Source organism: Musa acuminata, chromosome BXJ2-11, assembly GCF_036884655.1.
Source record: "Musa acuminata AAA Group cultivar baxijiao chromosome BXJ2-11, Cavendish_Baxijiao_AAA, whole genome shotgun sequence".
Taxonomy (NCBI): Eukaryota; Viridiplantae; Streptophyta; class Magnoliopsida; order Zingiberales; family Musaceae; genus Musa; species Musa acuminata.
Window position 1 is genome coordinate 737,341 of NC_088348.1, and position 13,130 is coordinate 750,470.

Here is a 13,130-nt window from a genome sequence, read left to right on the forward strand (position 1 = left end):
CCCAAGGAGATAGAAAAAAAAAATATTCCTATTCCACCGCTAACTTTATCATTTGAAGAGCCCTCGATGAAATGATTATTGATCAAGGAAATGCATGAAATGGCCGATAAGGAAGAATCATTATTGATCACGGCAATGATTCACTTTACTTTCATGCTTTTCCTAACAAGGTGAAAATTCTTGATGCCTAGACCTTCAACCTCTTCTGGAGATGTGATGCAATCCAAACTTAATAGCTTAAACTTCTTATAATTATCATTATCATTTCTAAAAAAAATTTCTAAAAGATCATCTTATTCTTTTTAGAAATCTTAAAACTCATGAACATGTGGATTAAAATAACATTAACCATAGAATTGATTAGAATATCTTGTTGGCTTGGAATATAAGAGTTAGCCAAGTGACATAAGTACTCAAGTATATATATATATATAAAGGTGACAAATCTGAATCACTTAAACCTGGGCAAAGGGGTGATAAATTTATGAAAAGTGATCACTGAAGAAGGAAGGAAAGGATTTATTGGACATTAACGAAGAGATAGAGCAGTAGGACACCTTGTGCTAAGTAAGGTTCGGTTGTCTTCAGCCTTGTCTCTCAGTTTGCACACATTGCGGCCTCAGCTCAAAACATAGGCACACAGTTTTCACAAGTAAAATATGAGCGGATGGACGATGATGACACATCTGATCCACGTAGCCATTCCATTCTTTCACTTCATCTTCCATCCCACGCGGATTCTTCCTGTTCCAAGGCGGCGACCCCCCGCGCGCGCACCATTCCCACTTACCGTTTCCGATGGTCCGATGAGTTGACCCACTCCTCCCGTCTTCTGTTCCTTTCCGACCGCAGGTTTCTTCCACCCCAAGGATGAGTACGGCCACGCTACATGTGGTCTCCACCTTCGTACCTTCACATGCGACTCGTTGCCCTTATCCTGTCTTGAATGCCAGCTCTTGGCCACTTCCCCGGTGCACCGCCTTCCTCGCACCCATCAGAAGTCAACTGTCCTCGTGAGCAGCCATTAAGTTAAGACCCTTTCTTCATCGTCTAAACAACACACAACTTGCTCAGATTTCCACCAAATCCATGTTTATATATGCACAAGTCAATCTTAGCGAAGCCTCCTTAATAATTCTTCTTCTAAGATCGAACTTAGATGGATTATGTTAAGCCAGATGTGCCCGGATCTCAGTTTGAGGGGGAGCTGTAAGTTCCAAGCTGCAGTTGCGGTTGTTTACAGCAGCACACGAAGCTGACAAAAAAAGGCCCAGTTTGTCCGCGTCTGCTGCTGTAATCCAAATCGCGACTTGTTGCCGGATTGTGCCAAAGTCAACCTTCCGCAACTATATTGTCGTCTATTATAATGGTTGGAATCTTCCTTCGCCGCTATTAAAAACCCATTCATAGCTCCACTTTATTCAATAGCCTACGCTTTTCTTCAACGAGCCCAGAAGAAACGAGGGGAAAAGATGAAGCTGGTTTGGTGCCCGGAGAACGCCGCCAAGGCCTACATCGACGCCGTGAAGGCCCTCACCGATCGGGACCTGGAGGAGACCAACGTCGCCGAGTTGGTCGCCGCCATGGCCGGAGGTTGGAGGGCTCAGCTCATCGTGGAAGCATGGTCTCGCGACGCCGGCGCCGCCACCGGCGTCGGGCTGCGAGCTGCCGCTAGGCACGACCGAGGTCGACACGTGTGTGTCGTCCCTGACGAGCAGTCGGCGGCGGAATACGTGGAGGCGATGCGGCGTGCGGGAGCTGCGGCGGAGGCGGGGTCGGTGGTGGTGGGGGAGGCGGAGGAGGCCATGCGGGAGCTGGAGGGGGTGGACCTTATGGTGGTGGACTGCGGGCGCAGGGACGCGGCGAGGGTGTTGAGGGAGGTACGGCCGGGGCCGAGGGGGATGGTGGTGGTGCGCAAGGGAGCGGACAGGCGGCGGGGCGGGGCTGCCGCGGTGTTCGGCTCGGGGACGAGGGTGGTGCGGTCGACGCACCTGCCGATAGGCAGCGGCGTGGAGGTGCTGCATGTCGGCGTCGGGAAGGGGCCGAGCTTGGGCGGCGACCGACCACGGTGGGTGAGGCACTTCGATCATTACACCAAGGAGGAGCATGTGTTCCGGAGGAGGCGGTGACGAGTGGATCATCGTTGGCCGCTTTACCTCCACTTGAGTCTCTTTCATTCTACACTGTAAAACGAAGACCTGTAAAATATCCTTTGATGTCAATTAGTAGTTTTGAACTGTTCGTTTCAGTCACCTGTCATTCGATCGAAACCCTGTGAAGTCGCTCGCATTCACTGGTGAGAACAAGAAACTCGATGGATTCGTTGCAAACAGTAAAGTGGGCGATAGAAACTCAACACACACACACCATTTCCAGAACATGTGAGAAGGCAAACCAATTTTGGATGTGGCAACCAAAGACGTAGCACATCTTTATTCTTTAGATTTCTGTCGTAATAATGATCATTCAGTCAAGATATTTATCATAAATATCATGTATCACTATCATTCGCTTGGCGTACGGTGAACAGCTTCCTCGTACGAAGTTGTCCTCCGACGAAACGTCTCGTCGGACGACTCTTCCGATTCAACTCGGTCGTTTCGTCTCACCGTACGTAACGTCTCGGTGCGCTTCACCTAACTCCATTACACTTGGATTCAGGCTGCTTCGTGTTCTTACCCTCGTTTTCCTTCTCCGTCCTTTCCGGCCTTTCCATTACGTGATCAAACGTCGTATAAAGTCAACAGTAGCATCATTGTGCCTCTGCAGAGATGGGTTAGGTGGACACATCGTATATGTTGTTATTCCTCTGCATCATATTTCGTCTCCCCACACGCAACTGGTCGTGCTCTTCCTTCCGCCTCTTGCCACGTTACCATGTAAAACCAGGACGCTCGACAGGCACATCTGAACCCATCGAGCAATCCGTGCGTGATCAAAGTCTCGGTACGTTTGGAGGTGTGTCTATTCCAAAGAGGACAGCGAAAGGGACCATTAGCGACTGCTTTTTCTCATGACACACACACCGTATCTAATCAATGGGAGTTTGAATAGCTATGGAATGAATGAATGAATGATAAAAGTTGGGAAAACGGAGGATTTGAAACTCGATGTATCTGTTGATTAATCGACTCCAACGGAGGCTTGGCGTCGCTCGACTCGGGCCTTATGGAAGCCTACTTAATCTACTTTGTCGGGCTCGGGTTGGGTTGGGTTGGGTTGGGTTGGCCAATCCGCCGGGTTTCGGCTCAATATATCCTTAACATACTAAAAGTAAATATGTTACTCTTTATAGATTCCTATTTATAATTTTATTTTTTTTAAAATTAATATCTCAAAGCTATCATTTTATAAATGGACATAAACATTAGTTTTTTTCTTCCTCACTTCCTCTTTTTCATCCGACTCATTACAAGTAGGGTAAGAGCAGGGGCAACGATAGATAATAGAGAGTGCTATGAGCGTTAATAGTTATAGAATATGTGTGGGATGATTAGAATTAGATAGGTAAGGAAGGAAGGGTAAAAACATAAAAAAAAGAAAGATAAAATTAGAATTAGATAGACTATAAATAATGAAATATTATTTTATTATTTTTTAAAAATAATTATTAAGAATAAAAAATAAAATATCAAAAAATAAAAATAAAAAAAGGGACTCTAAATAGTAAGCTTAAAAATGCCTTTTCATAAATACCAATTTTGCTCTCACAAAATTTTAATGAATCAATTTGGACTAATGAACTGATTAGTCCAAAACCATCCTTTTTTTTTTTTTACCACCATCTTTTTCTTCACAACCTTCTCCTCCTTTTCCACCTCTATCTCTCCTTCTTCCATCTTTGCTTTCTCCTTCGCTTCCTCCTAATATTTTTTCAGTCCCTCCCATTGTTAAATATTTGAGATAGTTTAATTGAAATTGTTAAATATTTTAATAATTAATAATTTTAAGATGGTTTAATTAAAATTAACATATTACACTCGAAAATAAGCTGAGATACACTAGTTTACAAAATCCATCATATTTAAGATTCAAAATGAAGTATCTTTTATTTAATTTTCTCATATTTTTATTTAATTTTATCTAAAATACATTAGACTAGTACATCCTCACCCATATACCATTATAATACTCAATTCATATTTTTATTTTATTTTTGAAAGATTTTATAAGAATTATAATTTAAATTTTAGAAACATGTTTTAAGAGGAAAAGAAGAAGAATGAGGTTAGGGGGAAGTAAAAAATGATGATATATATATATATATATATATATATATATATATATATATATATATATATTTGTCCAAGTAAAAAAACAAAGACACCCTCAAGTAAATATAATATGATTAATTCGATAAAAATTAATAATAAATAACTAATGAAGATAAGATTTGAATCCAACATCTTACAATATATTATTGATATTTTTATTAATATTTAAAAATATATTTGGTAAAAAAATTAATTTTATCCGAAGTTTATTGCAGGTGAAGGATCAAAAGATCCACATGTTGCTCTACATGTGTTGTAATCTTCCACCACCCAAAAAACAAAATAATCGAAGCATAGCAAATAAGATCTAAAATCTTATAAACAACTTCACATTTCACATTAGAGCAGGAAAATAAAAATAAAAATAAAAAATAAAAAATAAAATAAAAATAAAAAGGCTCGGTGACATTGTTGGTATATCCCCATGCACAAAATTATTCTCTACCCCTCACATGATGATCTCCTCCTGCTTAACCCATCGAGGAGGCTTTTCGGAACTGTTTCCGCCGCTCAATCGCTGCTGCAGTTGTAGGCGCAGAGCACCGTGCACTTGACCACCCCCCCACCGCCGGCGTTGTACACGTGGAACCCCGGTGCCACCATCATCCGCACGTTCGCCGGGGTCAGGCGCCGGACCCGGTCAGCCGCGACGTCCTCCATGAACCGGCAGTCGAACCGCGCCCCCTGGTCCGCCCTCAGCACTGGCAGCGCCGGGTGAACGGACCGCGCCATCAGCCGCACCACCCATGCCCCCTTCGCCGCCTCGAAGAAGGCCTGTAGCAGCCCCTCCGGCCACGCCCGGTCCCACCCCACCACCCCCACCACCTCGCTCATCTTCCGGTCGCAGAACCGACTCAGCCCCTCACTGTAGTGCCGCGTCCCCTTGCAGAGCACCTCGTCCCATCCCAGCCCCCGGATCGCCTCGTACCCCGCCCGGCTCGCCTCGCACCGGGCCGCCGGGTCGATCAGCCTCGCCTCCTCTTCGTCGTCCTCCTCGAAGCCGGCGTAGAATGCCTGGCTCAGTAGCGCCTCCATGTGGAACAGCAAGCCGCCGGGGTTCCTCCGCCATTGGACGGAGGCCCAGGGGTCGTCGTGCTGGATCAACGCCGTCAACCGGTCGGAGGACCGCGACCCGGGTGGGCCGAGTCGGACATGCGCGATGAGAGAGCGGGCGAGCTGGCGGACGGCAGCGCGTGCGTCGGCGATGGCTACGTGGAAGGCCTCCGTCGGGAAGGGAGCCGTGGAGGGGCCGAGAGCAGGGCCAGGTTGGATGGAAGCCCGGAGGTCGCGGCAATGAGATTCGAGGCGGTCGATCTTGCGCTCCAGCTCGGTGAGGGAATACTCGAGGCGGGAAGCCTCGAGGAGGGCTTCGTCGCGTTTCCGCGTGGCGTGGAGGAGCTTCCTGGACAGTTCCGCCGCCACGAGACGCCACTGGTCTTCACGGACAGCGGAGGCGGCCGAGGCGGTTGATGGGACGCCGGCAGCAGCGGTGGGGCTCCGGCGGGTGACAGATAGGAACAATGAGCGAAGGAGGCCGCCGGGGCCGGGGGAAGAAGAGCCCGCGGGGGAATGCTTGTGTCCGGCGGCGTTGTCGAGGGGGACAACGGAGATGAGCTTGTCGCGGGAGGTGGGGCGGCACTTGTCGCAGGAGACGTACACGGCCTCGCCATCGTCCTGGCCTCTGGTCCGGGATGGCCGCCGCGTGGTGAGAGCTGGTGGGGTGGTCACCGTCGACGAACCTACGATGGAGGGGTGGAGTGGAGTGGGCTTGTGCACGTAAGCACTAAATCTCACTCCCGCGGCTTCCTCCTGCTGCTCTTCTTTCTGGTGTTCCACGATCTGTCAACAAGCAAAGAATTCATGCAAGCGTGAGAAGTTTCTAAAGGCGAGCCAATTGAAGAAGGACGGACGAGTCGTAAAGAGAGTGCTTACAGGCATGAAAGCCGGAGAGCGAGGAGGCGGAGGAGCGAGGGAAGAAGAGGAGGGAGATGAGAGAGGAGAGAGCATATCTGAGACGGGCTAAATCCCCTTTTGGATGCTTCCTTCTCCTCTTCTTGCGAGGGAGTACCGCCTTAAATGCTGTGTAAACTTCGCTTTCATGCAATAAATACGCTGCAGTCTTCGTTGCCTTGTGTCGCAATGCACCGAGCACAGCCGAATTGCTTGCCGTCTTCTATTCTATCTCATTCGTTTTGCTCTCCCATTGTTCTTCACCTTCGGTTAAGAGTCACGGAGACATCCATCACCGAAGCTTGGTCAGTCATCAGCATTTTAGTGCAGAACAGTCCCATGTTTCATGGATTTTGGATGTCGCAAGAACACACGAAGGAAGCATCATGGGACTCACCATGGCCGTAGACAAACGTAAACGTTATATTAGAATCAACAATTAATGAATGATACCAGCGGAGATGATCGATATCATGACAGTATGACCTTCCGGTAAGAGCTAAACAATCAAGTGAAGTAACATTCCGAAGGCTGGTGTTTGCGGGAAGGTAATGGGGAGGTCACGGCAGGCTATCTTAGCGCCACTAAACTACAGTGTTCTGTTCCTGTGGGATCGGCAGCAGCTGACCGTGCTGGGCGTGCATGTGAACCACATCAATGTCTTGGCGTTTAACATTGGATTCATGTATCTTCTTCTTCTTCATCATCGTCTTCTCTCGCTGCAGGTCTTCTGAGTTTCCACTGTTAGCTGCATTTATATTTGCTGTTGTCAGTATGTTGCAGAAGCTGACAATGGTCTCGGTGGTGACTGCTGCCGTCGATTCCAGGCTGCTAATGGTCTTGGAAGGGCTCTTATGCTTACTCACATATTGAAAGAATTAATGAACAAAATAATACCCTGTTTCCTTATCATAATGATTTTAATTAGGTGACTAGCATTCCTAAAGGCTTAAGCTCTTAAGATTAATTTATAAGCCTTCACATCTTCTCTCTCGTTTCCAAATTGGTGTTGGTTTAGACTTCATAGTTTTGGATGATTAACAATCCTTAAAACTCAATCTCTCCCAAAAGAGAATATCCCCTCTGGCACAAATGCAAGACTAAAACCACACAGACATACCTGAAGAGAGAGAGAGAGAGAGAGAGAGAGAGAGAGAGAGAGAGAGAGAGCTTATAATAAGCTTTAACACCGAACAACTTGTTTGTCCATCAGACTTGTTCGATCAAAATGACCTTTTTACAGCAGAGGAGAAAGGATGGTGAGACCTCTTTTGAATTGCACAACATTGCATAATATTCCACCGACAAGTCATAGCCCATGATGTGCATAGATAGATCAAAGAAGAATACAAGCATATGCACCTTTCCTGGACTTGAGACTCCATACACTTGGAACAGGGCAGTACTCTCTCAGATAATAGAGACAAGCAATTCACTACCAAACGCTGGGACGAAGAAGAAAGAATTTTTTGCATAGCAACTTGGTCTACAACTATGTTCTATATTTTTTTCTCTTCTTCCTGAAACCTCTTTTACTTTTTTTTATCAAGGATACAACAGCAATAGACATAACAGAAGCTACAAATCAACAATATTTTCGAAAGCACAACAACGTATCTGGCATCTGGCCTTTCTGATGACACAAAATGAACCATCTGCATGATGATAGAATAGAATGAGGTCCCGGCACCATGAGTGTAATAAGATAATCCCATCCTGCTCTCTAGATTTGCTTGTTATGCTACAGTGAACATGATGGTTCAACTGACATATTTCAATCATGATCACATGACACACAATCGTGATTGATCAACCCAGCCTGTATGCCGATGTTAACACCAAATGCGTCAACCGTCATTCTAGCTTGTCCTGCACGCTAGGCTACAGTGAAGAGATAGGACAAATGCGACCGACACGAGTTCATAAATCATGTGATTGGCACCAATTTGGTTACATTGTAGATGCTTCTAATCAGCATGTGCTTCCACCAAAGATATAGAGGACCTCACTAATTTTTCCTTCAATCTTCCCTGCTTCTTCTCAGAGTGACACTGTGCCTATGCTACTTGACTTTAAGTTTGTCTTCCACAATATTCAAGTTTTGGAATGTTTCACTGCAGGACTCGAATGGTCATCTGACTTCCTCTTCTTTGTTTCACCGACCAGTTTTTTCACATATGCTATGTATCCATCCACATTGAATTTTCTTTTGCAGCCTGCATAATTCATGTAACGTATTTTTCCAAAGACTGGTCTCTCCTTCCAGCCCTGAGAGCAGGAGATATCAAGCAAACTCCATTAAAACCCAAGTTCAAGCACCAGGAAATTTTATAATAAAAATTTACTCAAACATATAACTCAATCTTGTCAGGAGGAAATGAGACAAGTGGATTCTAAGAGTCCTACTAAGTGAACTTAATGAAAGATGTTATCAGTATGCAAACCTGATCATGGACTCCGCATATGGACCACATGCAACCAACATAGCCATTCGGATCTCTACCATCTAGCTCATACTGCAAATACTATTGTCGTTAATGATGGAGCCAGAAAAAATAAAAGACCAAGGCAAATGGAATTTGAAGAAAAATAACAAGTAGCAATAACAGATAGAAACAATCTTTACATATTAATAACATAATGTGGATATTTCCTGAAGAACGCTATATGACTGTTGAAAACATGCAGTTCCTTCCGAACATTTGACCACAGTCAGACACAAGTAGCTTTTCTTCTAACCAATGAGTCCTACTTCACAAGTTGTTGAATATCATTAACAGTGTAGATGTTGAACACCGGCATTATCAGATTGCAATGAAACTTGGGAGATGGATTTGAAGGAGCATTTGGATATGCGTCAATGGGGATTTTCTAATTACTCTATCGTAACATTCAACAAAAAATTATATGCTCAGATGTTAAATATTCTCACAAGCTAGATCGAGTTTCGTTTCTGTTTATTCTGATAAGCAGACAAAGGGCGATTGTTTGATTATTAAAAAAAAAAAAGAACATCAATATATGAGGTTCCTAACAATGCATATAAAAGGAGTGTATTTAGTGCAAGAGGGATCCTGGAAGATCAATATATGCAACCTACCTCTATGCATGTCTGATGCTTAGATATTCTGGTGCTCTTATGGTCAAGGAGAAGAAACCAGATATCACAGTGAAAAGAATTCCATGATGTCAAAAAAACCAATACCTTGTCATTTAAATAAATTGCTATTGAAAGTGCTTCTTCTGGTCCATTTGTCCATTCAAGGATTTTCTTGGCCCAATACATCCTGTTGATCAAAAACATATTAGCACTATGGAACACATACCTGTGAGAGAATATCCAGTGTCTTCTCATAGCAACAAAGAGGTTGATAGAAAGAGACAAAGAGGTTAATATGGGAGTCATAAGATTAACACTCATTCAAAAATTAGTGTCATAAAGGTGCTTCTGAGCATGAGATAGATTAGTTAATTGCTGTACCAGAATACCACATTATTGTATCTCAAAAACAACTAAGCTGAATTGAGAATTTACTTCTATTTCACACATGATCTTTAACCTAGAATGTATATAGTGTAGTGTGAAAAAGGATCTAAAATACGAGTTTGGCAAGCACGGATGAACAGAATAATAAATATCAGAATGGCAAAGCAAAATCCTCAGCCTTTTACCGCATGAACCCATGCATTTTTCCATGGTAAACCATCTCGAGTTGCGAGGCATTCCAGAGCTGAAATAAGAGAGAAACCAATATTTAGCTCTAAATCAATTTCTTAGTTAATTAAAAGTTTGGACTAATTATTCACAAGAGATAATTGATTATGTCAACCTACAGGATCAGCAGTTTCTGCTTTCTCCAGCTGCTCCTTCCTGAAAAACAAAAAGTCAAGCAACTCAGCATGCAAAAGCAAAGCGGTAGACTAAGTTTCTCAACACATGAAAAGCCTTTAAGCCACAATGAGTAAAGATAAGCAAATCTAAGAAAAGTGGTGAATTAACTTACGTATAAATATGTTCTCGTTTATCTGCAGCGTGATCCATCAAGGTCTTGCGAGCCCATTCCCATGCACCTTGCAATGAATCATAATGAGGCTGGTAATAGCAAAAATTATCTGCTAGCTCCCTCCTCACAATCAACTCCTCCAAGAATGCATCAACCGACTACACAGCATGTTTGCAGCAGCCACATCAACAACTATTCTTCCATTAGTTACCCACAAACATGCACGTCTTCCACAAATTGCACCAAACAGATTAACAAAATAATCTCCAAAGCATGGTTTTGTGAAAGAAAGAATCAGATAATCAAACATTTGGTTCCCAGTTTTCTTGATCTGCCTGATCTGCTTAATTTAAACCTACAAGGCATTCTATGAAATTAAGCAGTTATATGCTCAAAAGAATTCTTTACAAAAGAATGACCTTCAGGGCTTTGGTGGGCTAATTACAGATTGCCCCCCTGTAGTTAGTTGTTTTTAGCGTTCCGGTCCTTATACTTTAAAAAGTTATATTGGCATCCATGTTGCTATGAAAATAAAACAATTAGGTCAATTTACCATAACGATATCAGTTTTATCTATGGAAACATGAAAATAAAGGGTGAAAAAATAATTTTACTGTTCGGTGGTAGACGAAATTGATGATGGATGGTAGCGCCGTTGGCGACGGACCCCTCTCCCTTTGCATCTGCGTTGGCGTTGACATAGATGCCGAGTGACCGCCGCCCTCGGATCCATGCTACCTTGACAAGCTTGCGCTGTATTTGACCACCTCCTTGGCGAGTGGTCACTACTGTTGGACGAGACCATCAGAGTGGTTGAACATGGTGTAGAGCTTGTTGAGGGAGCATGGATCGGAGTGCGGTAGTCGCTTGGAATCTACGTCAACACCAACGCAGATGTAAAGGGGGAGGGGTCCGCCACCATGCCAGCGGCGCCGCCATCCTGTCACGGACAAAGTTGTAAATAGAGTGTTTGAGTGGCTCGTGTATATCTATCTCTTTCGGTTTTGTTCATGCTTTGTACAGCACAGAGAGGCCTGACCATTGGCTTGGCAGGCCCTATTTTAGTTAGTTTTAGTGGTCGTTTTAGGCTTGTAAATGAAGATTGTATCATGTGGGCACTTGTGGACATTTTGATCTGTAGTGGATCATCTTGGATCCTTTATTGTACGACTGTTCAAAGATTGCGAAGTCTATAGTTATAATTTGTATTGACTACAAAGTGTTTGCTGAAATTGTTGCTTGTGGATCTCGAGTAAAACGTTTTCTCTAACCCGTTTTCTCTTTTGTAGGTCATAAGGGACCATAGGAGATTTCAGAGAGACTAATCTTTGCAGACGGACATATAGGGGTACCGCACGACTTAGGCAAAACCAGCTAAGTTCGTGATAATCTGCAATTAGCACCATCCACCGAACATTAAAATTATTTTTTTATTTTTTATTTTCATGCTTCTGTCGATAATACTGATATTGTTAGTATAAATGAACCTAATTTTTTATTTTCGTAACTACAGGGATGCCAATATAACTTTTTAAAGTACAAAGACCGGGACAAGCAGCTAACTACGGAAGAAAATATGTAATTAGCTCGTACTTTGGTAGAGAATGTTAGAAAGAATAATAAGGGCAGGCACACCTGACGATAAGATTTTCTGAACTTCCAAGCCTCTAGAGCACATCGCTGAGCCGAGATTTGCCCAAAGTGCAGGTAAGGGGAGAGCCCCGACAACGCCCTCGACTTCACCGGATCGTTCCGATCACTGTCGTAGTGCTTCAACCTCTTTGTCAAGAACCCATCTTTGCGCCCCATCAGCGCCTCCATCGCTGCCTCCTCCCCTGGTTCGCACCACCCGATTTCTGGCACTTCCCCTGCCTCCCTGATTAATCGGAAGAAACCAGCAATGCCAACAAACTCGTACCAAGATTCGAATTTTACGGCGTTTTCTTAAACCTTTCTGTGGTTCGTCGAATTACCTGAGGGCTTCGTCGATGAGCTCGTCCCAGTCGATCTCCGGTGGCGCTTCCCCGGTCCACGGTACGGCGGACGGCGGGAGCTGGGGGAATTCGACAAGGTACTCCGTGAGGAGGCGGTGGATCTTACGGCGAATGGTCTTGGCACCGTATTCGAGCTTGTCGGAGGCGACCCAGACGGGGACAACGTTATGGGCGTCGACCTCGTGGACGGCGACGGCGGCGGGGAGGCGCTCGCAGAGCGCGTCCTTCCAGGCGCGGACGGGCCGGAGGGGGGAGAAATCGGCAACGAGGGCGGAGGCACCGAGGCGGCTCAGGAAGCCGGGGAGGGCGTCGGGGGCGTCGCCGCGGAGGAGGAAGAAAGGCAGGCCGAGGGCAGCGAGGCGCCCGCGGAGGTGGCGGAGGCCGCGGAGCATGAAGCCAAGCTGGCGAGCGTGGGCGCCGAGGAAGCGGTGAGAGAGGCAGAAGGCGACAGCGAGTGGAGCATCGGATCGGGCAGCGAGAGCGGCCGCGTGGATGAGGGCCCAGTTGTTGGTGGCCCGCTGGTCGCGGAACATCCAGTACACGACCGGGCCGGAGGGGGAGGGCGAGCCGGGCTTGAGGACCCGGACCCGATCCGGGTGGAAGGGGGCGGGTGTGGCGGTGGGTGCGACGATGGCCGGTGCCATTTGCTAGTGCAAACCGGGAGCGCAACGACCAAGATAGAAGAAGAAGACGACGCAGCGGAAGTGAAGAGACGAGCGTGAAGAAGGGTAGGCGCAGCATTTTTGTGTGGCGGAGAAGAGGACACGTACCACGGGAAGCTAGCGAGTGGAGGACGTGGGAGTGGAAGTTGGACGTGCTCCGTGGCAGTGGTTTCTGCCTTAAACTCCGATCACCCTATGATGATGCTCATATCACTATATATAGACTGTTGATTAGGTGACTAAAAG

At 45.5% G+C, this 13,130-nt stretch overlaps 3 protein-coding genes across 4 annotated transcripts; 1 reads left to right on the top strand and 2 right to left on the bottom strand.

Moving 5' to 3' along the window:
• The first annotated feature begins 1,017 nt into the window (after window positions 1-1,017).
• On the top strand, window positions 1,018-2,289 carry LOC135627164 (uncharacterized). The gene has a single exon (XM_065133160.1). The coding sequence runs from the start codon at window positions 1,473-1,475 to the stop codon at window positions 2,127-2,129; it is 657 nt and encodes a 218-aa protein (XP_064989232.1). The 5' UTR covers window positions 1,018-1,472; the 3' UTR covers window positions 2,130-2,289.
• Window positions 2,290-4,318: 2,029 nt separating this feature from the next.
• LOC103970822 (IRK-interacting protein-like) lies at window positions 4,319-6,326 on the bottom strand. Its single transcript, XM_018820680.2, has 2 exons — window positions 6,207-6,326; window positions 4,319-6,113 (listed from the first exon to the last, which is right to left on the bottom strand). Exons 1-2 carry the CDS (start codon window positions 6,279-6,281, stop codon window positions 4,785-4,787), a joined length of 1,404 nt encoding a protein of 467 aa, XP_018676225.2. The 5' UTR covers window positions 6,282-6,326; the 3' UTR covers window positions 4,319-4,784.
• A 1,344-nt stretch (window positions 6,327-7,670) lies between these two features.
• Window positions 7,671-12,967, bottom strand: LOC135627679 (deoxyribodipyrimidine photo-lyase-like). Of its 2 annotated transcripts, none has more exons than XM_065133844.1 (8): window positions 12,202-12,961; window positions 11,864-12,104; window positions 10,229-10,386; window positions 10,059-10,095; window positions 9,897-9,955; window positions 9,430-9,511; window positions 8,669-8,740; window positions 7,671-8,492 (listed from the first exon to the last, which is right to left on the bottom strand). In XM_065133844.1, the coding sequence occupies exons 1-8, from the start codon at window positions 12,864-12,866 to the stop codon at window positions 8,319-8,321; spliced, it is 1,488 nt and encodes a 495-aa protein (XP_064989916.1). In that variant the 5' UTR covers window positions 12,867-12,961; the 3' UTR covers window positions 7,671-8,318. The 2 variants fall into 2 exon arrangements, 1 of the variants encoding a protein (XP_064989916.1); XR_010492671.1 differs by having other exon boundaries at window positions 8,324-8,492; window positions 10,055-10,095; window positions 12,202-12,967.
• Between the last annotated feature and the right edge of the window lie 163 nt (window positions 12,968-13,130).

Bases quoted from the DNA above. Each gene is read 5' to 3' on its own strand.
- LOC103970822 (XM_018820680.2), bottom strand. From the start codon at position 6,281: ATGCTCTCTCCTCTCTCATCTCCCTCCTCTTCTTCCCTCGCTCCTCCG. The intron at 6,114-6,206 runs GTAAGCACTCTC...GCTTGTTGACAG, and splicing joins GCTCTCCGGCTTTCATGCCT to ATCGTGGAACACCAGAAAGA.
- LOC135627679 (XM_065133844.1), bottom strand. From the start codon at position 12,866: ATGGCACCGGCCATCGTCGCACCCACCGCCACACCCGCCCCCTTCCAC. The intron at 10,387-11,863 runs GTGTGCCTGCCC...CATGCTGTGTAG, and splicing joins TCAGAAAATCTTATCGTCAG to TCGGTTGATGCATTCTTGGA. The intron at 9,956-10,058 runs GTAGGTTGACAT...CTCTTATTTCAG, and splicing joins AAGCAGAAACTGCTGATCCT to CTCTGGAATGCCTCGCAACT.
- LOC135627164 (XM_065133160.1), top strand. From the start codon at position 1,473: ATGAAGCTGGTTTGGTGCCCGGAGAACGCCGCCAAGGCCTACATCGAC.